Source organism: Channa argus, chromosome 23 (assembly GCF_033026475.1).
Source record: "Channa argus isolate prfri chromosome 23, Channa argus male v1.0, whole genome shotgun sequence".
In the NCBI taxonomy this organism is placed as follows: Eukaryota; Metazoa; Chordata; class Actinopteri; order Anabantiformes; family Channidae; genus Channa; species Channa argus.
The window spans coordinates 7,357,416-7,385,156 of record NC_090219.1 but is presented as its reverse complement, the minus strand read 5'-3'; the positions used below and the strand labels follow the sequence as shown (position 1 = coordinate 7,385,156).

The window sequence follows — 27,741 nt, the reverse complement described above, 5'->3', positions numbered from 1 at the left end:
GCTAAATTTTTGCTTGCTGGTGAAAAACAATTTCAGGACATACTAAAAGCAGTCTACTAGTACAGCAGTGTAAAATTACTCAAGTGTACATTCTGCACTAGGAGCCGATCCAACCTTTTGTAAAAGATTAGAAAACACTTTCTCACTATTACACATGGGGATCTACCTCAAGCCACTCTGCTAGACCTAAACGTTTGCCAAATTGGCACATTTGACAATAACACAGTGCCATATTAATTCAATCCTATAATAAAATGCGTTTAAATACAATGTACTATAAAAACATTTTGAACAAAATACACCCGAGTCAGGTTCCTATTATGGTGATCGATGTAGGCCTTTGTTTTGAAGTCTCCTAATTTCCGGTACTATTTCATCTCACAGTGCAATTTGGCGCAGCTGAACCTGCATCTCTGCAAGGAGTCTCCCTCCCACCCTCCCTTCTTGTCGGGTCTCTCCCTAGTTGAAAGACTACACTTCTCGCCCAAGTGTGACATTTTTGGAGTGCCTCATTGGAACCGCAACCAGTCGAGAAAATGAGTGACCCCACACCCGTCACGGACCCGGCTGTAGTAGTGGACCCCACGGTGGCGAACGGGCAGTGCGAGCAAGCGGATTTTCAACAACAGCAGCAGCAACAGCCGCAGCAGCAGCCCAGCTCAGAAAGTCAGGGAGAGGGTTTAAAGATGGACCAGGAGATGAAGATAACAGACAGCATAGAGGACGGAGGTAGGCAAGACAGAATTTATTCAAAGTTTAAGATACCGCGGATGCCCCGTGGCCACGGCGCACAGTGTGAGTTATGAACCGACAGAGTATCCACATGTAAAGAGGCCAATAAATCGATGATTGACTCCTTAATGTTATGGTCAATGTGATAAATTATTTACAGAGCTGAATGGAAACGGAATAGAGAACAGATATAGCACCATTTTATTAGATATTGTTAGGCATATGTTACCAGAACTTCTTAGCTCTTATTACAGCTTTTGTAATAAACTGCATTTAGTTAAGACACAGGCAGCCATTTAAACAGAGGCAGGTGTTCTGATGATTGGCTACAGGGGGGAACTAATTTAGTAGTTTTCTTGGCCTCTAGGTAACCGGGCACTAATCTAAAAGTATAACTTGGTAAATAATCTCGATTACCTTAATTTCTCTAACTATAATTTCGCATTAAGGTGACACTGTAGTCAATGGAATGGAACGGATGCAAATGACGCCACGCAACCCTGATTTGTAGGACGCAAAATGAAAATGAGATCGTTTCTGAATGGTACAGGCAAACTGTTTTTCAAGTGAAAAATTCGACAAGTTACTTGCATAAAAGTATTTGTTAGTTTATACTGAACCGCCTCAAACATCCAAAATCACCATAGTAGAAGGTGTAGAAAGGTTAGAAAGATGTCATGTGGCAGCTGTGAAACTGGAGGAGCATAGCATGGCCATAAAACATTAGTTTTAGGTTAACAATACGTAGGAAATGAGTAAAAAAAATATTTTTACATTCACAAGGGTAAATCGTAACATAGATTAGTACAGGCGAAAACTAGTAGCACAGTTTGGTGGTAGTTAATTTTGGTCCACTTTGACCTCACAGTCAGTGTAGATTTTACATCGACAGTTGTACATTAAGTTGCTTTGTGGTATTTTACCACAGTTTTATTTTGGTTTTATTGTGGTATTTGCTCAGGTGATTTTATAAAAGTCATGATGCCGTTCCTATCAGCTCTACAGAGCTCTGTAACATCTTTCAGCTCACAGTTTTGGTTTTATAACTTCAGCTTTGTTTCTTTCAGTTCATGCTCAGGACTTTGATCAACACAGTTTCCAGACAGTAGGAATGAATACAACAACAAAATCAAAAAGAATCAGTAGCATGTGTATTTCCTGTCTGTTTAATTTTCACAGCTTAAAATCAATGAAAAGTCAAACGTTTCTGTTTTGTCTAAGTCATGTCTGTAAACCTTGGATCACTGTGTCCTGTGTTTCTGCCGGCAGGTCTTCTGGAAAGCAGTATGCGTCTGAAACCTCATGAAGCTCAGAGTTACCGCAAAAAAGCCCTGTGGGTGTCCTGGGTGTCTATCATGGTCACCATAGTCCTGGCCATCGCTGCTTTCAGTAAGTAACCGCTAGTCTTTCAACTTTGCTGGTGTGCGTTCAATATCCAAAAAGACACTACTGCCTGCTGGTTGGTCCTTCAGTTGAAGGACAGGTTGGTTTATTGCTCTGACATGCTGGCAATTAAAACTACTCCCAGCCGCCTAATTAGACATTTCTACTTAAAACAAAAGACAACATGACCATGCAACTAATGTAGTAACACATGTTAATGCAATCTAACTCTGACAGTCCACAGTTCATTGAAAAATCCTGTTTTATTCACGCCTAGATTTTCCGCTGTCTCCCACCGATTCCACTTGAGATAAAAGTATCTTTCTTTGAAGCAAAACAACATGGTACATTTCTGCTGTCGAGTGTAAACCAGCCTCGATTCCTGCTGTTGTTTCTGAAGTTTATTTTGTTTTTAAGGTGAAATAAGTTTGAGCTTCTGTCTTTATCATTTTGTATTTTGCTTTTTTATTTTTATTTTTATTTTTATTTTTCTTTATTGACTTTCAGATCCAAGGCCCCACTACATGCATACAATGTTTCATTCTGGGTTTCAAGATGTAAAAGAGCAAGGACAGTTACTGAAAATTGTATTTTTAATATCTCTGCATGTCAGATTTTGTTCCTTGAGTCTGGTTTAGGATAGTTTGACAGAGGTGGAGGAATTTAGAAATGAACATGAGTCAGATATCTTTTAAAAACTTGAAGCAAAGCCTGACAAGTGGCGTTAAAATTATTTATTAAAACATCACAGTCATGCAGCAAAACTCAACTGATGTTTGATCTTGCTCCTCTGCAGTAAATGCAGATTAGTGCTTGACAGATGCGTAACAAGCTTTGCTGCAGTATAGCTGACCATGAGTTTTGGTTTTGCAGATGTGTAGAGATACAGGATTTTTAAAACTAGACAGCAAGTAGGATTTTATTATACAAATGCTGTCCTAAAACACATTACTCTCTTTCTTCACTGACCTTTTTTTTTTAATGCGGTCGGGATTACAACTGAGTAAATCAGGTGGCTTAGCGTCTAGGTAGGTTGTAGCTCAGGTAGTAGAGCAGTCATCAACATACCACAGGTTCAGAGGTTTAACTACTGGTCCTTCTGTCTTCATGTTGAAATGTTCCTGGGCAGGACACTGAACCTAAAAGTTGTCCCTAGTGCCTGCTGCTTAATTGTAAGTCACTTTGTATAAAAGCGTAGGCTAAATGACTAATTGTAAATAAAGTGGATGTGTTGTTACGTGCTAAGATGAGATGGCTCTGAAGTGACGACCTGCCTGCTGCTTGGTGGGTTGTTCAGAAGGCTTTGATTGGTTATAGTTGATTCACTTCTGAGCTTTTATCAGTGTAAATAAAACATCAGATGACCATGTAGACTGCTCTCGCACACTTGCAAACAAATTCTGTTTGACAAGCTGCTCCATGATTTGGTTGAAGTTACCAAGCTATTTGGATACGCCACTGAACTTAACCAGAGCAGAGGCAGATCTAAAGCTGGGTCATGTTGCTGAATATCTGCTCCTTGGTTGGCTGAAAACAACACTTAAAAACACCAACTTTAAAGCTCCAAGAACTTGTCACTTGACTTGCAGTCACACCAGACCAAGATCAGTTAGCCAATATGATTACTTTACTTTGACATTCTGTAGAGAAAAAGAGACCAGCCTTGCTTGTTTGAGTAAAGTGGTTAAAGATATTTTTTTAACAATCAGAAGTTCTTCCTGTGAGATGTTGTGGGGTTTTGGAAATTTACCCACTTGCTGTTCTCACAAGGAAACATAGCATAGGACTTTTAACTTCATAATTTTACTTCACTCGTGTCAGGTGTTAAATTACTGTACTTGACCTATGTGTTTAGTACATTCAAGTTTGAAATTGTTTTCATTTATTGCAGTCCCAGTCCTGTTCCAAATGTCTTACATTGTAGTGAAGAAATGTTGTAAACAACTCTAATGTCAAGTAACACTCAGTGGGGAGGCTGTAGCTCAGTGGGTAGGGCAGTCGTCCAAGGACCACAGGGTCAGTGGTTTGATCCCTGGTCTGGCTATATGTCGAAGTGTCTCTGGACAAGACCGCTGTGCAGTGCCGGTCCAAGCCTGGTAGAAATTGGTGAGGTGGAATTGGGGAGGGGTTGCGTCAGGAAGGGCATTCAACAATCAACATGCTCCGCTGTTGCAACCATGAACTCGCGGGATAAGCCGAAAGGACAAAAAAATATAAATAACCAGAGGTGACACTCACATCTGTCCAGCTCATTTTGCTATTCCAGTTGGATCCACTATGATCTTATTGCAATGCATCCTCTTTGCACCACTTGCAACTTGACAGCCTGTTTGACTGACACTAGGAAAAATAAAAAATTATTAGCAAACAATTCACAAGACCTGTCACACGGTCCTGTCATTAAATGCTAGTTAAGCCTTCTTTAAAACCATGACTGGCACTTTGGAAATTTGCCAATGTGTACTGAATGTAATTCATTTCTTAGCAATGACTCCTATTTTTACATTTGCAAAGACCGTGGGAGAATCCTGTTATTAACCAAGCACTTTTAGCATCATTCTCGATTTTTGTTTGTTTGCTCCACACATTGATAGTCCCTTGACGTGTCTGTTTTCATAGTGTGCTTCCTTCAAAAGCTAACAACATAAGCCCACATTAAACAAAGTATACAGTAGTTGAAAGAAAACTGACTCACTGACTGAAAAAAGGCAAACACCCTTTACAATAAGTTATGTTTAGTCATTATAAGTCTGACTAGTTTTATATTTTGAAGTAGGAGTATCAAGGGATTTGGTGTGTGAATGTATATATCAAAAGGGCATTAAACAATATTCAGAAGGGCATTAAAAGATTCTGGACTTCTGGTCCAGAATCTTTACAAGGTAAATAATTGAAATAAAACATTAACTAAACAAAGTAATTAAAATAAATAAGCTAACGGAAAGATGCATGATAGCCAGTCCACAGTCAATCTTTTAGTGCAGCAATTTATCATTTTCTATAAACTTCAGTCTAAATACCCCATTGCGAAGATTTCTAAAAAATACCACACTGAGCATAAATAGAACAGTTTGAAAACAAACTCTTCAGAGTATCATTAGGTGTAATTCTGTTTAGTAACAAACTGCATTAATTACAAAGTGATTAAGTTCGTAAAGGCCACTTTAAACCTGTCTGGCCTGGCAGAGCTGCAGTCCAGTCACCATTACCTGCTCCTGTTCCCAGTCAGCTCTACATGATAACAGAACGATAGCTGCCAAGTAAAACATTTGCATTACTCAAACGTGACAACAACCCACTCCAGAACACGTTTAAGTGTGTGAAAATTATCCTGAGTCATTGTTACTGTTCACACATGAGAGGTGTTACTAACTTATTATACCAAGTTAAGTATAAGTTGACATGTTCAAAATCTTTGAAACTGAGCTTTTGAGAAGTCCTTAGTATCTCTTTTGGTCCAGTGTGACTTGCCAAGAGCAATTGCCCTTTAACAACAGTTGACATCTCTCCTACACGAATTAAAGGAAACATTTAAGTAAGTACACGTATTTGCTTAGAGATGAGGAGAACACATTCTAGCTTCTGCCAGCAGTCTGTTGACTTAGTGACTTGAAAGAAAAATTTTTAGTAGATAACACCCTGTAAAACCACAGTAGATAACACCCTGTATAACCACAGCTTGTCGTTTTTACATTTAGCTTTAAATAAACAATATTTATCTTGGAATTAATTAGCATCAGAGGTGCTTTTTAAATAAGTTTCAAAAGTGAAGTGGCTATCTGCTCATACTTTTTATTCTAGCTAAGTTAAGCTAATTGTCTGCAGGCTGTAATGCCATATTGATTGATGCATTTAGATTTCAGTAGTATTGATCTTCTTATCTGTCCTTAAGATAAAAATACAGTTATATCCAAAGAGAAACCTAAAACAAATTGATGTACAATTTAACTTGAATTAAATAATTAAAATGACAGTTGTTAACTATGTTACTCTTAAAATTATAAGAAATGTAAATATATTCTACCAGAACACAAAATCCAGGTTTTTCTTTTCATTTTGTGCAATACAGTGTGAAGTGTTTGATGCAGATTATGTCAATCTCTCATCTTGAGCTGTGTGAGCATCACTGTTCTTTCTCTTAGCCTGGATAGCAAACAGAGTAGTTGATTTGAGCCTGAACTGCTCTATTAAGGTGAAACTGAAGCAGGTTTGTTGTCAAAATGTGCCTCCAGCCCATGTCTTGTTCTCTGAAAACCTTCCTAGAATGCAATTAGTAGCGTATATAACTGAGTTGAACAAAATGAAAATATAATTGAGCCTCTGACTCCTGCTTTAATAACACAGTGTATGCATTGCTAAAACAGCACAGTGAGACAAACACAATCAGTCCACGCAGTGCGAAAACAACATTGACAGTGAAATGTTTTACTAAAATGAATAATGCAGCTCTAGAAACAAATGCTAAACCGTCAGTTTGGATGCTGTTTAATCTTCCGTTCTCCTGCTTCTCTTGTCAGATGTTACAGGGAGAAAGGAGGGGGGATACAGGGAAATGATAGACACAAAGTGTGTGTGTGCGCGTTTGTGTGTAAAAAGCCTGATGCGATGCTGGAGCTCCGTCCCCACTGACACCCACCCTGCTTTCTTGGGAGCCAATTAGCCATTGCTGGGCTCAGCTTTGACGACCACAGAGCCGCAGAACATTCATTTATACACAATTTCTTTTTTCTGCACTTAATGAAGGAGCTAGGAGAAGAGGAAGAGAGAGTAAAGACACTTTGAGACAGGAGGAGCAGTAGATGTGCTTTTTGCCTCTAGATTTAGACCAACAGCTCAAAACATTACAAGCAAATCTGCCGGGTTTCCATCACAAATGACATCTCTAAAGCAGAACAATAAGTATAAAACCACTTGAACTGAAATTTCTGTTTGGATTATGATAAAAATGAAATTTGTGCACTTAAGACAAAAAGGGCATTTTTAAATTTGCACATAAGCCTTCCTGCATGTTTTTGTGCGCTTGAATACTTTCTCAAGTAATTTAAAAGTCCATTCACGTGTAAACAAAAGCAGAAAGCCTCTTGCGCCCGCTCCTCTTTTGTTGTTTATCTACTCTGGCAGATGTGTAAGACTCTGGTATCTGGTCCCTCCCTCTTAATTTACTTTCATTTGTACAGCTGTCCCATTCTGTTTGCTGGATCATGCGTCTGTTAAACCAAGAGCTCAGGCACAAACCATTTGACATTTTTTTTGACAAGAAGAATGTCTCCAGCCTGGACACTTGAAGACAGAAGATGTCAAGCATGAACTACATAGTGTAACGTGTTCTTCTAGCCTCTTTTCAGATGCTAGATACAGTTTGCACTCTGTACGCACTTGTGATGATCGTTAACTAAAATATACAACCCATCTAATCACTTACACTTACTGCCAACTACATTAGGTACACGTGTGCAATTTAATGCAATCCATCCATCACTTCTCTTCTACGTTTTTAGTTTTAAAGTTGATATTGTCAGAAAGGTGAGAGTTTATTATTGATCTCATAGTGGGTGGTCGAGTTGTACTGCATGGCATTATATTGGAGGTGTTTCTAATGTTTTGGCCACGCTATTTTAAATGAATGAGGGGGCCAAAACATTGGAACAACCTTCAAACAATTAAGTATTAATATACTTTGTTGAAGCATAATAGTTTTATAATGGAACAAAATACAGATGTGTAAGCACCAGTATAGAAGTTCCAGTCTAACTTTGCCTTCACAACATCACATTGTATGAGATACAAACTGATGTGCAGGATTTGGAATGGTCCCTGGACCAGCTTTTGTCTTGAAACCTCAGTTTTGTTTTTTACATGACTTTAATAACGACTTATTTTGAGGGGAAATTATGCTTCCTGTAAGATGGATTGTGCTACAAACAGGTTTTTGTGATCATCGTTTCATTTTCAAAATCAAACATCATATAGCTATTATATAGTGTGTGTGTAGATTTAAGAATAAAACTGGTTTTCAGCCGTTGTATTTGACTTTTTGGTTCCTTTATTCCCTTTGCTTCCAGGCTGCATCTCAGCAGTATCCATCTCTCCAGTATCATTAAAAAATCTGACTCATTTGTATTCAAGTGTTGTTCATGTATTAACTATTTGCAAGTGAATGTGAAGGCAGCGTTCGTTTCTGTTTTCATTTTGGTCTGGGCGATGGCAGGGGAGTGGATGATTGTGCCTTCAGCTCAGCGAGAGCAACTGAATGTAGATGAATTAATAAAAGAAAGGAAGAAGAAAAATGGGAGCAAAGGCGACTGGTGGAAGGATTTTACTGTCCTTGTGGTAGAAAGAAGCCAAGCAACTAAGTAGGAAGCACAGAGAGAAATGGCACACAAGGCTGTGTGTCTGTATGCAGGGCTGAGGCGAGTTGCTGGCCCCCAGTGAGTTCTGCTAAAAATAAACCAGGGAGGAGAAGAGAGGATTCCTCCCCTCTAACTGTCTGTATCTTCTCTTCTCCTTTGTGTCCTCACCGCAGGTGTGTGTGTGTCTGGGTGATTACACAGTTATTTGGCTCAGTGTTTGTTTTCAACACATCTCTGGCTCATAATAGGCAAATAATACACCGGTAATTTAATTACTTTAGTCAACACAATGCATCCTATCCTGTCTGGCAGGTTTTCTTCACAAACTCATAAAACTAGAAAAGCAATTCTCCCCAAAAATACACTTCTGGGCATTTATATGATGATCATCCATCACTGAGAGGATCCAGTCATCAGAACTGCAGGTAAAACCTCACGTGTCCGTGGACTTTAATGACGGATCCTTCTGACTGTTTGTTCAGCAGTAGTCACCCTTTATTTTTTTCACCCTGCTGTCACAATTCTTGCACAAAAAAACACCTTTATTTGGGTGTTGTGTTGTGAGCACACTAGAACATGTGATTAAACTCAGTGTGTTGTTTTAGTTCTGTGTGGGTTCAACACTAAAGCTAACAGCACTAATACTCATAAAATGACCTTAATGTCCCAGAGCACAGTGCACAAATACAGGAAGGTATATGATGTATAATTTAAACTCAGATCATCACTTCCACTTAAAAGCAATTAATAATTCAAGTCCATGTTTGCCTTAAAACAGAGGTTAAACGGTCAATTCTTGGTCAATTCTCACCTTTTTTTATTTTGTTATGTGTATTTGTTGTGAATAAATAACAGTGAACAAAATATTGAGTAGATTTTGCTTGTTGAAATAATTAAATTCTTTGTCCCTTTTCTTTCCAGCTGTTTCCATTATGCGCCACAGTGCTTCAGCTTTTGGATTTGCTGTAAGTCGACTGTAAAGCCCCTTCACTGTTCGATGGCTGGTGAAAAGAATGTAAAATTATTGTTTTCCATCTGCAGTTTGATGCCACACTGGATGTGTTGTCTTCTGTCATTGTATTGTGGCGGTACAGCAACGCTGCAGCTGTCCACTCGGCACACCGTGAATACATGTAAGTACAATCAACTCCCATCCTTCTCAAATCTCGATTTAAAGTGAAGTATTGTAATCACTTTGAGTTTGGGTTAAAAAAACTTTAATTCGAAGTATTCAAACCACACTAATATCATATTAAATGCACAAATATACAAATGCACAATTATACTGCTCTAAACGCCTGAAGTAAATGCAGGGCTTTCTATGGACATTGAAGTATTGGTTTAATGACACACTGCAGCCTTCTTCTGACTTAATGAAATCAATTTTAGTCTGTCTCCACAATCCAGTGTGTAAGTGTGTGTGGTCTGTTTTGTCGTGTAAAGGACTGAGTCAAACAGCAGGTCTCTTCAGCTCTGTCAGCCTTGACCCACTGGGACCTATCACTGACAAGCATCTAATGCCTTATCTCTGTCTGGTTGAAAAGAGAGAGTGTATGTGTTGGGCTTTTCAGAGCCTGTTGAATGGTCAGTGTGCTGGCAGTAAGCAGGCAACTGAAAGGGAATAAAAGAGAATGGTACCCAGCCGTCGCTTTTCTACGAAACCAAGAGGTTATACAGAAAATGGAAAAACACCTAAATGTCAGTAACTAGCTCTGAAAGGGAAAAGAAATTAAACATCAGCATCTGTGACTGAAAGAACCAGTTCTCCATATCTTTCTTTTTACTGTCTGTTAGATTCATGCAGTGTCTGTGTTGCAGCACACACAGTAAATATACACACAAAAAGCAGAAGTGTGATGAGGTCTCAGAGGACTGACTGCTAATTGCTGTAGAAATGACTAGAGATCAGACTGCAACACAGATGGAAAAAGTAATTAATTCAAGTGTCTATTCAAATAGCTGAAATGCTGCAAACCACAAAATACTAGTTATGACAAAAATAAAAACATTCAATGTTAGAGCCACAGAAGACAGCATTTTATGAGGTAAGATATGTTTGCTATTAATCATCCCAATAGCAGAAATTATCACATTGTAAACTTATGTTTAGCCCATAAGCAAACAGCAAGTAAGTATCTCTAAAACCACAAATTGTACTTTTATGTTATTGTACTGCTTCATCACACAATATACATTGTGAGTTAATTAGTGAGCTATGGAGGTGTTGGTCATTTTTTAAAGTTTGGATAGTGCTGGAAAAGCTGTCTGCCAATTTCGGTTGCTATGCTGAGATATTCTACCTGGAACCTGGCCGAAGGTAGAAATCAATTAATGACACATACAGGATAATGAAGATCACGGTCACAAACTAAACAAGCCACAAACCAGCAAGACTCCTGTCATTGCTGAGCAGAGGCGAGATGTTTTACAGTAATTCAGAGTTGGCAATAAAGTTAGAATTGTATTTTTAGTAGTGTAAATCTAAAATTTAAAAAGGTAAAACCTTGAGCTAATGTATAAAATAATTTTTGAAAATCACTGCTTTTTTTAATTTATTTTTTAACATTCGGTCTTTATACAGCTACACTAACAGCTCTGACTTTTCTCCACTGTTTCACAAAACACCTACTTTGGCAGCAGAAAATCATGTCTTCCAAACCTTTTTTGGTATAATTCCCATTTTCTCTTTGTTCTTGTTAAGTTGAAATGATAGAAAAGTAACAAAAAGATGGTCATTTGTATTAAAAGACTGCAACTTTTTAAAGCATTTTTGTGTTCCTGAGGGAGGACTGGATTTTATCCCCCATCACTTGCACAGGACAGATATTTTGCATGGATCATTTCAAGGCCTGTTTGGAGGGGGCCTGGTGGTCGGGTTGAGATACAGAAGGCCACAGGATCGAATCGCACCCCACCAACGTGCTGAAAAAGCCAAATGCCGCTTTTATTATTTAAAGCCCTGTTTGGACAGCCGGTCTGATTACAGAAGGTAAAATCTCTTTTAAGTGATTATATGAGCCCCTTATTATTGTTTTAAGACGGAGTTAAAAACCTGCCAGTCTGTCCAAAAAGAGCTACAGTGCCCAGCAGAAGACGTGGAAATGATTAGTTGCAGAAACTGTGATCAGAGGGAAAAACTCACTACAACAAGCACTAGGTTTAGGTACCAGAGTCTGAAGAGCTCTCTTTCATTTACTTTTACATTCCATTGTTAGAAGAATAATAGTTTGGAGTTCTGGATTCATTCAGCACCGGATGATATCTTCAATTACATCCACTGTAACTTTGATAGGTATCTGACAGAGTGTAAAGTCTTTCCATCAAAACGTCCACACAGCTCTTGACAGCAGTCTTCATTATTTCACTTCAGTAGACAAATGAAGAATTCAGACAAAGTTTAGGACTCTTCAGAACTGATAATTGGCTTCACTGAGAGGCCTCTATGAGGCCTCCTCTTCACATGCATAAATTCACACAAATGTACTGAAACACACACACACGTGTGAATAAAGCTCAAGCAACAAAAACACACAGGGATGCACACTTTACAGTACAGTAAACACACATTAACACTGTAAATGAACACTAACAGGCTATGATTACCAAGGTACAGACTGCGGTTGCCAAGGTAACAAACTTGAGATGTCAAAGATAAATGTCGTTTTGTTCTTAAATGTAAAGCTTTTCAAAACAAACATTTTCAAATGACTGTAGCAGAGGTTAGAATGAGATGCTGCTGTTGTGCAATTATTGATACTAAAATGTAGAGTGATCCTAATGTGATATAATGGATGCCCTGAAAAAATGAGCCTGTATTTTTGTTGAGAACCTGCACAAGTCTTATTGCGGTTTTGTTGTTGTTTGTGTAATAGGAAAGCAGCAACACAGTCATTGTGTGATTTTTACATCCACAGTGTGCAGGAAATAACAAGATGGCTGTTAGTGGATTGAGCGCTCCCATGGGGGGGGTGGGTGGGTGTGTGTGTGTTTGTGTGTAAGGGCTGTTCTTGAGCCATGCCTGGTGTTCTAGGTTTTGACTGAAAGATGTAACCAAGGCAACGCTCAACATCACTTTGGGAAGTCCACACACACACACACACACACAGAGAGAGCCATGAATGGCCAGGGCATGTGCTTCTTTTTTTATTTTTCTTATTTGGGTAAAAAGACATCAGTGTCATAGGGACACAGAAAATGTAGTCTATTCTACCTACAGACATTGTTGGGTTACTATACATTGTTTAGCATGTTGAAATATTGACATTGACTGAGAAGCACTTGACTCAAAGTACAGGTAAGACTCATAGGAATGTTATCACTTTTGCAAAAATGAGGTTTGGTAATATGTTAGCTGTTCAGGAAGCAATAAGCCAAACTTCCTCTCTGATGTCACTTAATGGTGCTAGAAGAGAGCAGTGGAATATTGCTTGCTGTCTTTTATATTTATAGATAACTAGATGGTAAACAACAGCACTATGAACACTGTCTCAGACAAGCCAGTTGTAGCTTGTGTGGTTATTGATTGACTTGTCAGCACGGTTTTCATGTTTCGTTTCCTTTCTGCAGAGCTTGTGTTATCCTGGGTGTCATTTTCATCCTGTCATCCTTGTGCATCATTGGTAAGGCCATCCACGACTTGGCAACTGGGCTGCTACCTGAAGTGGTAAGAATTTATTGATTGCTGTCACAGAGACTAGATAAGATTAGATTAAACAACTACATTTATTCCTACATAGAATCACACATCACAAGACAGTGATCGGGGAATGATGCAGGGGTCAGAATTTGGTTCAAATTGGAGATGGTAGAGAGCTTTGGATTAAAGCATCCACCATATGGGACAGATATTATCAATTTAACACACAGGGAAACAACCCAAACACATTAACATGAACACACTGTAGTACACTGTGACAGTCACTTAAGCAGGTTGTCCATCTCACTGGCTGAATCTAAGCCAGATGTTTGGTGTATAATCTGTGTAATCTGATTTTTTAAAGCATGGGCAGAAAGTAACAACCACTTTGTCCAGCCAGGACTCGTCTTTAATACCACCAGTCTGCCAGTGACCAGGATTTCACTTGGAATCTAAAAAAAATCTCTTGACTTAGTGCCAGCATCTAATAATTTCTCATCAAAATCTGAGTGGTGTTCTTAGCATGCCAGCACTTATGTATGAGGCGCATGAAGATATAGATGTAACATAGGTGTTCGGGTCTTTCCATCTATCGACTAGATCGTTTAGTGGTTCAGGCCTAACTGAGGCCAAGCAGTAAATAGGAGGCAGCTCTGTGTCTGAACAGTTTCTGTGTTACTGAACAGTTTCCGCCCTGGTTGTTGGTCCCCAAGCAAAAGAAAACTGCAGAGGATTTTTTGACTATTTAATTTTATGTCCAGGCTGTGCTAGGGTATTTTGAATTATATAAATAATATGCCAATATTTTTCTGTAACGATAAACAGCGGCTGAATATAAGACAATCAAACATAGAACTAAGACTTGGAATTCAAAACTCTTCTAATCTGCTCCATCAGGACTGCAGGCTGTAGTTTGACGAACATATGTATGTCACATTTTGTGGTTAAATGCCTTCTGCAAACCATTGAAAAAATTACAAGAACACAAAAATCTATGAGTGGAATAAATAAATGTTTATAAAGGCTCCAATCATTCTTAGTAAGAAGCTGGTAGAGAAAATATGATTTTACAGCCTTTCGTTTGAAGGTTTTGGTTAGAGTACAGGAACATCGCTACTTAGTGTGGGATAATTTTGGATGTTGAAATATTTACAATATTTACCTAAAGAGAAAATGGATTGAAAATTTGATTATAATTATACGCTAGTTTACAGGATGTTTTTAAGACCAAACATTAGATTTGTTTTTTGTTTTTTCTGTCAGCATTGTGTGTGTGTGTGTGTGTGTGTGTGTGTGTGAAGGCAGTGTAATGGCATTGTTGCTGCTACTGGAGGAAGAATGTCATCTCAGGTGTGAAGACTCAGGAGCTTTCACACTTCCTGAAATAGCTTTATCACCCGGTTGCCAGGCAATAGTAATCTCCGTAGAGATGCTGCCGAGGATCTGAATGTGATGATGATGATGAGTAAATATGGGAACATGCTTTGGTGAGCTGAATTGCTGTAGGAAGATTATTGCTGCTCCTTTAATGCTTCTTTCAAACTCCCTTCCATGATTTTAATCACATTGGTGTAGTACTGGCATAATGATTTCTGTTTGTATCCTTTTATAAAATATACTGTATCTTGTAAACAACACTGAGACTGTTTTACTACTTAAAGTATGTGTCCTTTAATTGCTAACAACAGTTTCAAAACTGTTATGGTGCAAATATTAGAATACAACAGCTACAAAGCGGAATATCTGAAGTTTGCTTAAAATGCTGTGACAGTGCTGACTGGCTTAATAAAGCTGTGTTCTCAATGATGTACACTGGTTCCTTACGACATTATTATAGTGGTTTTAATATAAAAATCATTGTTTGAATAAGAAAGTATGAACTAATAAATGCTGATGTATCATTATGGGTTAAAAATTTGTCAGCATATCAAGTGGTTAAAATCAGCTCCACCTTTACCAGCGTTGACCTTTGACCCCCTTCTTTAAATGAATTACTGTACATTCTTTGCCATAATCACCATAATAAATATTGTTTAACTGTTACACGTTTTTTTGGGGGGACTTATTTTTTAAGTTTTGCATTTCAAGTAAATCGTAGATAATCTGTTTAGTACTGTTTAGTATCTGTTTTGCTTGAGTAAATAATTTGAAGTGTTACTTGTAGAGAATTTTTGTGGAGAACTTGAGTATTGTGCTTGTGTACCTGTACCACCACTGCACACAGTGTATCACATTTTGCTGTGCAGACTGCTCAGGGTGGCCATGCTGACCCTTGTCCTCCATGGCATTATGAAGACCACCAGTGTTAATGCCGTGGCTGATTGGAGTATATGGCCTGTGTGGAGTGAAAAAGTTATTATGAAATATGTTAATCACATATCTGCTGTTTAGACCCTCTAGAAGACATTGTTATATTCTTTATTAGGAAAATTGGCATATGAGAAATATTAGTCAGCTAATAAATGGGTGAGGAGCTGTGATTCTGGAGTGGGTCTGATAACACGTTGGTGGCAATAGCTTAGAGGGAAGGTCAAGACTGCACCACTCTAACTCACATTTAGCTGATGTTTGTGTTTGTAAGAGAGCATGAAGTAATTTTTGTGAGTAATGATTTAAATTACTTTACTTTGCAATTTCATTATTCACTATCCGCATTCTATTATTGCAACATGCTCTTGTGATATTAGTATGAAAATTATAAATTAGTTTTTCTGTGAAGAGAACGGTGGGACATACATTGTACAGTAAATAAACTGTGACTGTACACAGAGATTTGAGTCTTTAAATGTCATATTCTTGAATCGGCTGCAGTACAAAAATGCACCACGAAGAAACATTCACATTTCCACAGTTTCAGATCTGAGTCTGAGTAACTCACTCAGGCTCAAAATTCAATTTGGTTTTTAAATCCTTTTATTGATTTGTTGGCCTGAATATAGTTACCATCTATTCCTCTGCGGCTGCAGCAAGGGAAAGAGTCTGACAGACAGCGAGTGGCAAAGCATAAACAAATGCAGTATGTGGGAGCGGCGAGGCAGACGGATTGCTATAAACTGAGCAGGTCGACTCAGAAAAACAGACTGGTTTCTGGTGCATCACAGTTTTATATTTATATATATATATATATATTTATATTTATATATATATATATATATATATATATATATATATATATATATATATATATATATATATATATATATATATATATATATATATATATATATATATATATATATATATATATATATATATATATATATAATTTTGTTCGCCTTGCAGCTTTCCTCAGTATGCCCATGTTGGAAATGAGGTTTATTTCAACACCTGCCTTCTCCTTGCTATGAAATGTTAATGAGCTAAGCAGCTGTTTATATATGCATTGTTGAGCAAGCGAGGGAGTGGAGGAGAGAAGGAAACATGTGGAGGAGGATGTTTGGTTTTTGACACCTGACTGTACCTGCTCTGATGGTCCTCTGAGCCCAATTAATGTCAGCTAGCATCAAAGCCCAAGCTGCACTATTTATACAAGCAATTTGTTACTGATCTGTGAAAGTCTTGACTCCCAGCAGTGTTTGTTTATATTTTAACTTGGTGCTTCAGTGACCTGAGATTTGACATCATTTCACAACCCCTGGGATTTCATAGGCCGTGGGACATTTAGAATACACGATCATCAATGTAAAGACCAGTTTTAGTTCCTACATCAGTTCTCAACGGAGGTAAACAACTAAGAAAAATTTTAGTGCAGTGAGATTATTTTAACATGTTTCAGTTGAGCGTACGTCTCATCTGTTTACTAAAAACAAACCAGAAACCCTCATGTTCACAGCTGAGTCACAGCACTGACTCAGGTCTATGCAGTGTGCTGAGGTTTCTCTCCATCTCCTCTTTGATGTCTGTGAACTCGCTAAAGTAGCTTTTCATGGCTCCAAGGCCACAGTGCAATATTAATGCTGCTGCAGAGGCACTCTGCTCTAAAGCTCCCTTTCCCTTCTCTCAACCATCCCGCCTCCTCATCTAGCCGTTTTTATGTGCATTTACATTTTAGGTATTTAGCTAACACTCTTTTCAGTGAATACTATGTTTTAGAACTTGAGGGACACGTCAAAAGGCCCAAAACTGTGGGGAGCAGTAGGTTGAAATTGGACTAAATAATGGTGAAGTGATATGGATCTGTGGAGATCTAATGGATGATGGTGTTTTGACAGGGAAATGAGAAACCTAATCAGTGTGAAGTGAGAAGAGCTGTTATCAGGTGGAGAGGATTGTATGGGCTGAAATATTAGGCTGCTTCTGAATGAACAGTATTGTGCTGTGGTTGCGGTGTGTTGACTCAGATGGTTTGAGAGTCTTGCCAACAATATAGCAGGAAATGAAAAAAGAATGCACTTAAATGTACGTGTCTAGCAGATGGCACATGATGAAATCCACTACTTGTGTCATGTTCAAATGTTCAGTGCTCATATCCTACATACTACTTCTTGGGTTTCCTGTGTAATGAAATTTTGATGGGTAAATCACACTTAAACTGTTAACGTTGGTGTACATAGGTTATAGGAATGTTGGTTATTACAACAAGCAGCCCAACTTCGCAAACTTGGAAGAGGGCATCTAGTAGGATGAAACCTTGAGGGACTACAACACTCACTGTCTCTCTGTCCCTCAGGATGACTTCCTCTTCAGCGTGTCCATCGTCAGTGGCTTGGTGTGCATCATCCTGGCTGTGATGAAGTTCATGCTCGGGAAAGTGCTCACAAGTCGAGCTCTAATCACTGATGGTACGTGTGCACAGCCACACACACGTCTCTCTGCTTCCACATCAAGACCATATTGAACACAGTTGTGCTGCATTTAAGGAATTTGGAATAATCAGCATAATTGTACAGTGTTTTTCCTCCAAAACGAGACTGCTTCAGCTGTCTGTCTTCCCCTGTCAGGATTTAACTCACTGGTGGGAGGAATCATGGGATTCTCGATCCTCGTCAGTGCCGAAGTGTTCAAGCATGAACCCGAAGTGTGGTACCTGGACGGAACAATAGGTGTCCTCATAGGCCTCATCATCCTCGCCTATGGAGTCAAGTAAGTAATTACAAAGTTGGTAGTGGGAGCGTTTGTCTAACCAACAGCTATGAAGTATGAAGTATGGAGGTGGAGTTATACCCTAATATGTTTCATCGCTTGCAGTATGTATTTACAAACTGAAGTTGATGGAAACTCTTTCTGGAGGTGATTCAGTCTGACAGTACCCTGAACAAATTATAAGAATATAGGCCCCTGGGCAAAGAGAGACTCACAGTCCTGCTTATAACTGTGACTGTGTCATGATTTGTGCTCATTTTGTGTCTATTTGGTTATTTTCCAACTGCTTGTTTTGACTTTCGTGTCCATTTTCAGTGATTTTGTTCCAACTATTTATGTTTATTTTGTTTGCATTCTTGATCATATTTTGTCTTATTTCACATCTGAGCATCATTTTCAGCGAGTTCTATTGAAAACATCATATCATTTATAAAAAGACAAAAGTATTGCAGTTCTGAACTTATTTTGTTATAGTTACGGTATTAAGGTGTGGGACGAAAAAAAAAGTGTACAGCTAGTATAAATTCAAGTACCACTAAAAAAGTTTTTCATTTTACTGTGGAGTTTCTAATCGTGACTGCGCATGTATTGAGGTTATGTGTATTGAGCAACACCAACAAATTAAAATGCATTTATATTGGCTGTAGGATCTACTACCAGTTTGTTGCTTTGTCAAGGTGTATTTTTGGATATAAAGGGACTAAAGTGTCTGCATCAGCTCAGTTTCTTTTCCTCCTGTGCAGGCTGCTGGTGGACATGGTCCCACGGGTCCGACAAACCAGGAACTACGAACGTTTTGAGTGATGGACAACAGAAGAAAATGAAGAGAGAGGAGGGATGGAGGGTTGGAGAGGGGCTTACTGACTGACAGGGGAGGGACAGGGATTACTTTGTCCCTCAGTCTCTCGAAAGACAATCACATTGAGTTCTCGAAGGTGCCGGCAGAGGTTTCGGTGTCTATACAGTCGTGCCGTCCAAAGATTTAAATTGACCATCTGAGCAAATGATGACAGTGTCAGGAGATGATGTGTTTGGCACCTTTAAAGTGTTTTACAATGTGATGTAAATATATTGTTATCTGTCTTTTAACAGTGAATGAGGCAGTCTGTCCTTTCATGACTCCACATTTAAACATGAAAGTCAAAGAGCCGTGACGGCGAGTTAAACTAACATAAAAACAGTCGACTCAGCTGTACAAGAGAGAAAATGACCAAACGGGGACAGAGACGAGGAGTCCATAACGGCAACAGATTGTTCTACAGCAAGTTGATGTACAGTACCTCAGTTACAGCTCATCGCCCTGTCACAACACAGTTTATTTCTCCTATGGTTCCTTGAGGCCTTTGCTCCGCTGCGCTATAAAATGTTGCAGTGCGGCAGGTCAAGCTGATTGATGTAGCTGATGTAGCAGTGGAGTATTAATAAGACAATGGAGAGGATGCGCGGTGTCTATACAAAGGCCATTACGCATAGGGAGCAGGTATGTGAGCACAAACACAGACACACACACTTGTACACAGACTAAGTAACGTGATTCAGTGTTTACAATATTTATCCTGACAGCAGGAAGCCTTGAGTGAGAACTGATTCAGCTACTTACACCGGCGTGAGCTCACAGACTGGGACGATAAAAAAATAATTTCTAGATTTAAGTCTCTCTCAAGCGATTTGTGAGCTGACTTTACCTCTAGTTTACTTTAAATGTGACAACAGGACTTTGTTTGATGCTGACAATGACAAACCCTCGATGTTATTTGTACATTCTCAACTTGCACCATCTACCGACCATTGACTGTATGAGCTACACATGTTAGCATGTGTTCAGTGTTCGCTTCCCAGAAAAGAAATGTAGTAATATAAAAAAAAAAACACATTAGATTCCAGTGCACAGTGTTCATAATACATGCTTATTGCAAATCCTGTCACTTCACTTGGCATCAATTTCAGTTTTTGAAGCCTCTTTGTAGCCACAGGCTGAGACAATGACCACAGCCCTTTGTGTGTTGGGCTGTTCTGGCAGCTCATGAAGACAGTGGGCCTCATGCTGTAGACACCAAATTTCTCAAACACATGAAGAAAATATATTCACAGGGGAGAAAAACTCATTTGACCTCAGAATACAGCAATTGTAATGCTTGTAAACTTATTAATCTGTTTAACATATCAAAGTTATCTTCATGGCTGCCAATTTACCATTTCAGATTTTAACTAATTTTTCCACCACTGGTGACAAATTAGTTTCCACATATTACCAGAATAACTAGTATAGCTGTCAGAGGTAGAAAGTACATTTGCATAAATGCTGTATTTAAGTACTATTACGAGGTTTTTCTACTTTTTTCCATTTCTGCTCCTTCATACTTTGATTTTTGTGCTTTCTGATTGAACTTGGTGCCTGATGAAGGTCCACAACTGAAGCATGTCTGTAATGAACTCAGTGCTGACACTGTGCAGCAACATAATTATTTTGTATTCTCTTTAGCATGATTTCCATCGCAGTGTATTATGAAAAATGTAAACGCATTGTAAAAGATTCCACCATCCAAAATGTCAGTGCCGATGGTTCAGTTAGGTCAGTGTGCAGAAAATGGGAAACGTAGGAAAACCTCAGTGCAGTCACTGCTGGACTAAATGTTAAAGGGTGACTTGTCACTTTCACCAGGTCAGAGAGACACACTGGTGGTTTTAGATGAGTCAATATTGTCTTTATCGTATTGGGTCCAGAGTCAATATGTGTTGTCTCTTATGAGCTTCTATTTGTATTTGGATTTCAAATGGCAACTCCAGTAGTAGTAGCAATTGTTAGTTATCAGTTTAAACAAAGACAATAACTTTTTAGATAATGACTTTTGGTTTTAGAACCTCCACTTTCTAAGAATATAATCAGTATAGCTGCCAGTTGGAGCTGCAGCTCATTTTAGTAGAGAACTTACGTATTGGTACAAAACAAAGCAAAGGGAAGCCAAAGTTAAAAAACATTAGAACAGACATCTGGTAATTCAATTATAAGAGAAATTATAACTTGAATCCCTAGGTTTAAAAACAAAATATTGTCAATATTGTGACTTATTTTATTTACTCATTTTGACCAAGTATTTTAATTAGAATTTTTTTTCCCCATCAGATCTGCCATGATAAACATTTTAGAAAAAAAAACGTTTTCATATATATCCCGATAGACATATATAGATAGCGCCGCCTTTGCTCCTCCATGTCTATTGCCTATGTTTTTCTACTTGAAAGTCAGATGTAAATATACACACTGCAAGAAAGCAGTATTTTACTAAGACATTATCAAAGTGTAGTAATACTTTACAGTCAGGCACTTTGTACTACACACACGTTCATTTTTTAACTCCAAAGCCCAAACATGATTCATCAGGTGGCGTTACATCTGTCAGACATTTTAATTAGTTCCAGATAACAGTAGCATGTGAAGGATACGGTCATTTTTCAGAGTATTTGTACATTTTCCTTAAGTCAGCTTCCTGCAGTAACTAAATGCACTGTGCTGTGACTAGTTTACACAAATGTGTTAATTTTCACAAGGACTTATTTTAAGATCAAGTGAATATTTTTGTTTAAGAGAACAATCGGCTTATGGAGTTAGCTTTGTGACTAAAATAAATGTGTGATGGCAGAGAAACTCTTGATCTGTGGCAAAATTATCATGTAGGATTTAAAAATAACAATTTTCAGCAAATGGTTACATTTGTAACCAAAACTAAAGCTGCAGACAATGACTTTATTATCAGTCAGTTACTTGATTGACTACGTTCAAGCTCTGTTTCAATGCACAAACTTAACTCCATATTAGCTCTGTTTTGTATGACTATGAATGAAATGAGGATCTGAGCTGCTCTTTAGCCTGTGCCAACTGTGCTTTTCTGTGCCGGTGTAAATACCTAATCTGTAGTGCTGTGATGTAAAACCAGAATCGGAGCCTTTTTGTCACAGAAAAAAGGTTTATTTAAAAATAAAGTTATATCCCTCTTACTTGTCATGGACTGAGAAAACAAAAGTGTCATTGCGTTATTCACCTTCTGCTGCTTGGACCACAACTACAACCACTTGGTGCTAACAGACGGCTTCAAACCAGGTTGACACCCAAAAACAAACTGATACAGGTTTGGTTGACTGTAAGTAGCATTTTGTTTCATTTGACTTTTTGTTGACAGTGAAGACATTTTATGCCGAGGTAACAAAGGGAAAAAAAAAAAATTATGTTGAGCACAGCCTCAGTTAAAGGCTTGTTCAGGAACAGACCCATCTTATTTTTCTTGAAACCAAATGGATAATTGGATTGACAGCATGCTTTCAAGAAGCCTAACATAGGAAAATAAGGCCTTTTCTACACGTAAACAGGTCAAACTGTCTCAGTGGTGATTGTAAAATGTTTTTCACTGTTGTCTGAACTGCCAACTCTAACATTAAGATACGTTGCATTTAAAGCAGATGTCTGACGAAAGACCAAAGCCAACGATGAACTGATCCAACTGAGTGCAATGAACATGGACTCTAGTTTTTGTTTCATCCTAGGTATTTGTCTTGCTGCTTTAAGTATTGTCTACAGCAAATGTGTGTATGCACCCTCTGCTGAAAACAATCCAACAAATGTAGAATTTGTTTTAAGTGACATTACTAAAACTTACAGTGCCCAGATACATTAAGGAAATCACACTTCAGTATCAATAGCCATAAGTTTGAATGATCGAACGCTGTTGGATTTGGTCTGTTCATGTTGACAGCTCTGTCCTTGTTAAATTAAAGAATAACCCCAGTGTTGTTTTTCTTTGTCACTGGCTAAATATTCAACAGGAAGAAGTCACAAGCAGAAAATCAAGAGATCCACAGATTCCTGTAAGTAATCCCTTGGTTTCCTTGCATTAATCTGACACACCAATACGCCAGTGTGTGTGCAAGATTTTAACAAGGCCCTAGCTGGATATTCTTGCTTTTATATTACTATAAAATGGGATAATAGCCACTGATGGACTTTAATGGTATAGATAAATTGCAACACTGGCATTATCCTTTGTAAGTCTAAGGAAGAAGTCCTGAAATCATGATGTGATGGTTTGATCCAATCAGTTGAACTTGACAAATCAAAAGGTTTGGGTCGATTACACAGACTTATTTAAAATGTATAACATTTGTATTGAACTTGGAAAATACCATTTAACTTAAAATGATCTGGTCTTCTGAACAACAAAAAAATAATGAAAGGACATCGCAAAGGAAAGAGATTCAATTATCTGATGTAAGACAGTCAAAAAAAATCAAAATTAAACTGAACCACAAAAAGGCACATTGTGTTCTTTCAAACAATAACTTGGTGGCAGATCACTGACAAGTTTTTAAAAAAGAAATCAAAAACAGTCTAAGTTGACACAGTGAGGAAGCAGAGGTGGTATTCAGTTTAAATTTACAATGTGCAAACAGAAAAAAATGGATCGGAAAAGCAAAGCAAGGCGCAATTGTCCTGAAATGTAAATCTTCAGGAGACAGTGATGAGAGAGAATCAGATTCTGCATGAATGTTTCGTGAATGTTTGAGTTTACTAATTATAAAGAAGTCTTTGTTATAGATCATTCCGGGATTCTGACTTTTTTCTTAAATAGTTTTAGTTTCCTGCACAGAAATTTTGTATCTTAAGCACATACTTTTAAATGTTATGTTGTAACGAAATGATCCTGCAGAGAACTTAATTTGAGCACTAAAATCTACAGTGTACTCAGTACAATTGCTAGAGAATAGACTACTCCTTACCCGTCTTGTCTTTGATACAATTTTCTTTGTGATTTTCCCACAAAATTAACAATCTTGCAAAACATTTTCTGTGCACAAAATGTTTGCTCAAACTTAAATTCTATGCATCTATTTGGTCGTGATGGGGGGAGGGCTTTATTTTCTATTTAAGCAGTAAGGTAACGTTAAACAGAAGTCGATGAGGCCTCCCCCTCTCGGTCATACACTTCAAGTGAAGCAAGCTTATGATTAGTTTTAATTTTTTTATTTTTTTTATAATTACTCTATAAATAAATCTATAAGACACCCTTCCAATAAATAAAGGATTTCCAGCAAAACCAAGATAAAGATCTGTGTACAAAATAAATTAAAAGAACTTAAAAACCCATTTGAACAATTTACAGTGTTGCTAATATTTGTTAAACCTATGAAAATAATTAATGTAGTGCATTTTTTTATGTCCTTTCACCACAAACTAAATTTGTTTTCTTTGCAAATCTGCAGACAAATTAAGTTCCTAATGGTTATTCCCCTCCCAAAAAAATTGCATTGCAGGAATAAGCTTTGTTGGTATGTCTGTTGCTTACAGTTTTGACAGAATTTATAGATTTCTGGTAGATGAGATGACTTTAATTAGTGTAGTACTTTTTTTTTTTTTTTTTTTTACTTTGAGCACATAAAGATACAAACGTCTGAGTAATGTTTTCACATTTCTCTGCAGGCTCTGGAGTCTTTGGAAAACTTGAGGCTTCCTAGCCCGGGCTGCAATGCATCGAGTTGTTACCATGGCTACTGACGACTGGCATCATCTGCTGCAAAACGTCATGACATGATACGACCAGGGTGACTCTATGCACAACAGCTTTGGCTAAGGACAATAACCCTTGTGACCTTTGTGTGTTTGTCCTCTAAGGTAGTGTGCAATGAAACAGTCCAACAAAAACAATACAATTCTCTACTGGCCTTTGAAACACAATCTTCTTTATAACAAAAAAAAATAAAACTGTTTAAAATAGGCTTATAACCTACCTGTCTTTAAAGGAGGAATGGATACCAATTTAAATCTGGAGATAAATTACATGTCTCATTTGTCCAGAGGAGGAGTTGGTTACAGTGTAAAACTGGTTTCATTGTTAGACACCATCTTTTAGCCCCGTGTGTGTTGGCAGCGATGTGGGCCTTCAGGGATGCCAGTCCAGTGCAAACCTACCTACAGAATAAACAGTTTAAGATTTGAGCAGGGGAGGGGGATCTGTCAGGACGGGGCGTTTGCATCCCCAGTCAACTTGGAGACAAACAAGCAATCAGTTACTGATATGTGGAGTCCATCAAGGATGGCAGAGAGCTCATCTGCTGTCCTTCTGAAGTCTAACACGACTCCTTTTTGTTGATTCAAGTAATTTTCCGTCACTCCCATGACTCGCAGTGCCACTGCTGGTGAATCTGAGGGTTGACAGCTGCAGGAGTGCTTCACTTCCAGCAGCTGAGTGAAACAATAAATATAATGAATGAACAGTCCTATGAATGTTTTTCTGCCCACACAGGAGTCCGGTGTGTGTGTGTGTTTGACAGCTGCAAGACTGTGACCTGCTGGAGTGTGTCAGTCTCTCAAACACACTCACCTCAGCTCGTTCAGCTGCTCTGACTTTGTTAACCATCTTTGTTACTCATCCAGCCACATCTAAACCCCTCCCCCTCCTGTTAGCGTGTGTGGGTGCTATAGGCAGTCTTTACACAGCGCCACCTGGCCCTTCATGTAGTCACGGCAGGGGCAGACACGTCGTAGCGTCTGGTGGGCTCCTGCACAGCTAAAAAGCAACAGGTCGGACTGGAAGATGCAGTGGTGGCGAGTGTCGCTGTAGGCTGGGACCACTGTGTCAGCGCTCGACTCCACCGTCTGACAGTCCACACCAAACCTGACACACACACATCGAGTTTTTAGGCTTAGTCACAGTAAAATTCTCCATAAATATTTGAATTAGGGATGCAAACAGGACTGTTCATCATAAGGCTTCATGCTTTTATTCAAGAAAACGAACTGGGCTTTCCAGCTTGTGATAGACAAACCTTTGCTGCCACCTTATGGCCACTCTGGAAATTCAACTCAAACTTAGAGGATCTGCCTAAATGCATACATTCACCTGCTAATTGCGTGTTTTGTGCAGGTGTGTGTTACCTGGCCAGGTCCTTGTCCTTGTTGAGGTGTTGGAAGAATGAGGGCTCACAGATGAGCTGCTCCTCCTGACACACCTGCTTGCAGGACTGTCCAGGCTCTGCGCTTTTGACTTGAAGAGCGCTGAGCGGAGGCCACATAACCTGACCGTGGCAGAAGTCCTGACAACACAACAGGTTACAAGTGTATTTAAAAGTTGTTCTGATCATGATGCGGTTTTATTTTAGCATTTGTTTAAGATTCTTAGCATCGTGGACTGCGTTTAAATGCACTTTACTGGGATGTGCATGCACAAATCAACATACTCGCAGCACAAGAGAAACATGATTTCTCCTCCACCTCTGACCTTTTCTAGAAGCCTGGCACACAGATTTTAACTGTATGCTGATGGAAAATTCTTCTCTCTCTGTGTATTCGCGTCGTGGCAGGGGGAGAAAAAGGAAACTGGGAAAGTGACTTATTTAGATGTCCGACCTTAGGCAGACTCTTTAAAACGAGGCCTCATTTTAATGATGCACAATGGGAGAAAGCAGATTACAAACGTGTTACGAGTATATGTGGCATAATTCTACTTGGGGAAAACAGCTTTCCAATTTACGTGACACCTAAGCAACCAGGCTACAGTCTGCTTTCTTAAGTCCATGTCAACGCACTCAATTCGATTCCATCACAATACATATATACGCAAGTTTCCCGTAACCAGGTTTCTCAAGTGCATGTAAACGCTGTCATTGACCTTTTATAATCAACTTTCAGGAGAAAAACACCTGTAATATTATACTCTGATCAGGGATAACATTCCTGTGCAATTTAATGCAATCCAATACAGTGGCTTTGTCTTGAATTCTACTTTTACAAGGTTAGAATTTCTCAGGTTTTAGTCAAAGTGGGTAGTAAAGTCGGAGTGCATTATAAGAAGAGGTGGTTTTAATGTTGTGGCCACCTCATTCATTTTAACCTAAACACTGACAAGGTTATAACCTTGTGAAAGTAGAATTCATGGCAAGGCAACTGTATTGGATTTCATTAGGGGGCACAGGTTGTCGTAATCTTATATAAAGAGCTAAAACCTCCACAGGCAGTACCTGGTTCTCAATGAAGGCGTTGACTCTCTGAAGCATTCCCTCGCAGGTGAACTCGTAGGGCAGGTACGGTTCAATCTGAAGACAAAACACACACTGCTTAAACAAGTGCTTCACAAAGCCTGTGTGTCTATACTTGAGGCACAAAAAGCATCAGCTCTGTGAAATGAGCCCACTGTCTGCTCTTTGTACCATAGTCTTTTGAGCACTGACAACTTTTAGAATATGACTTGCTGAGGAAAACTTCAGTGTGGACCAACAAGTAAAGCCTTCATTGCTGCATTAAGTCACTTGCTGCTTTTTCAGTCACTTTTTTTGTGTGTTAGTATAAAGGAGAAGAAGAGGGAGGAAGCACGAGCCTGGTAGGCTGCAGTTCACCGTGGATCACAAAGCACGAGGCTTCGCAAGCTCGTCTGGTGAACAAAAGCATTGTTCCAGCCCGCTCGGCCGAGCACAACATGAGGTCCAGAGCCTGTCTTTTAAATATGCAAGAGTCTGGACAAAAGAGGATCTCTGTATCTTTCCTGAGCTGTCACCTCTCAGTTTCGAGTAGTT

General features: G+C 38.7%; 2 protein-coding genes across 5 annotated transcripts in view; one reads left to right on the top strand and one right to left on the bottom strand.

Moving 5' to 3' along the window:
* The first annotated feature begins 383 nt into the window (after positions 1–383).
* LOC137108447 (transmembrane protein 163a) lies at positions 384–22,434 on the top strand. The gene is made up of 8 exons (XM_067493034.1): positions 384–729; positions 2,002–2,121; positions 9,387–9,430; positions 9,507–9,598; positions 13,032–13,128; positions 17,771–17,882; positions 18,042–18,183; positions 18,927–22,434. The coding sequence occupies exons 1-8, from the start codon at positions 537–539 to the stop codon at positions 18,985–18,987; spliced, it is 861 nt and encodes a 286-aa protein (XP_067349135.1). The 5' UTR covers positions 384–536; the 3' UTR covers positions 18,988–22,434.
* mgat5 (alpha-1,6-mannosylglycoprotein 6-beta-N-acetylglucosaminyltransferase) overlaps positions 22,129–27,741 on the bottom strand; it is a 69,900-nt gene continuing 64,287 nt past the window's right edge. For all 4 annotated transcript variants that reach the window (XM_067493029.1, XM_067493030.1, XM_067493032.1 and 1 more), the window contains exons 15-17: positions 27,190–27,264; positions 26,108–26,265; positions 22,129–25,847 (exon numbers count right to left, since the gene is read on the bottom strand). In XM_067493029.1, the coding sequence (XP_067349130.1) occupies positions 25,649–25,847; positions 26,108–26,265; positions 27,190–27,264 (432 nt within the window). In that variant the 3' untranslated portion in view covers positions 22,129–25,648. The remainder of the gene's footprint in view (positions 25,848–26,107; positions 26,266–27,189; positions 27,265–27,741) is intronic.

Coding starts and splice junctions, on each gene's coding strand:
- LOC137108447 (XM_067493034.1), top strand. CDS start 537: ATGAGTGACCCCACACCCGTCACGGACCCGGCTGTAGTAGTGGACCCC. Junction 730..2,001: donor AGACAGCATAGAGGACGGAG/GTAGGCAAGACA, acceptor TTCTGCCGGCAG/GTCTTCTGGAAAGCAGTATG. Junction 2,122..9,386: donor CCTGGCCATCGCTGCTTTCA/GTAAGTAACCGC, acceptor TTTTCTTTCCAG/CTGTTTCCATTATGCGCCAC.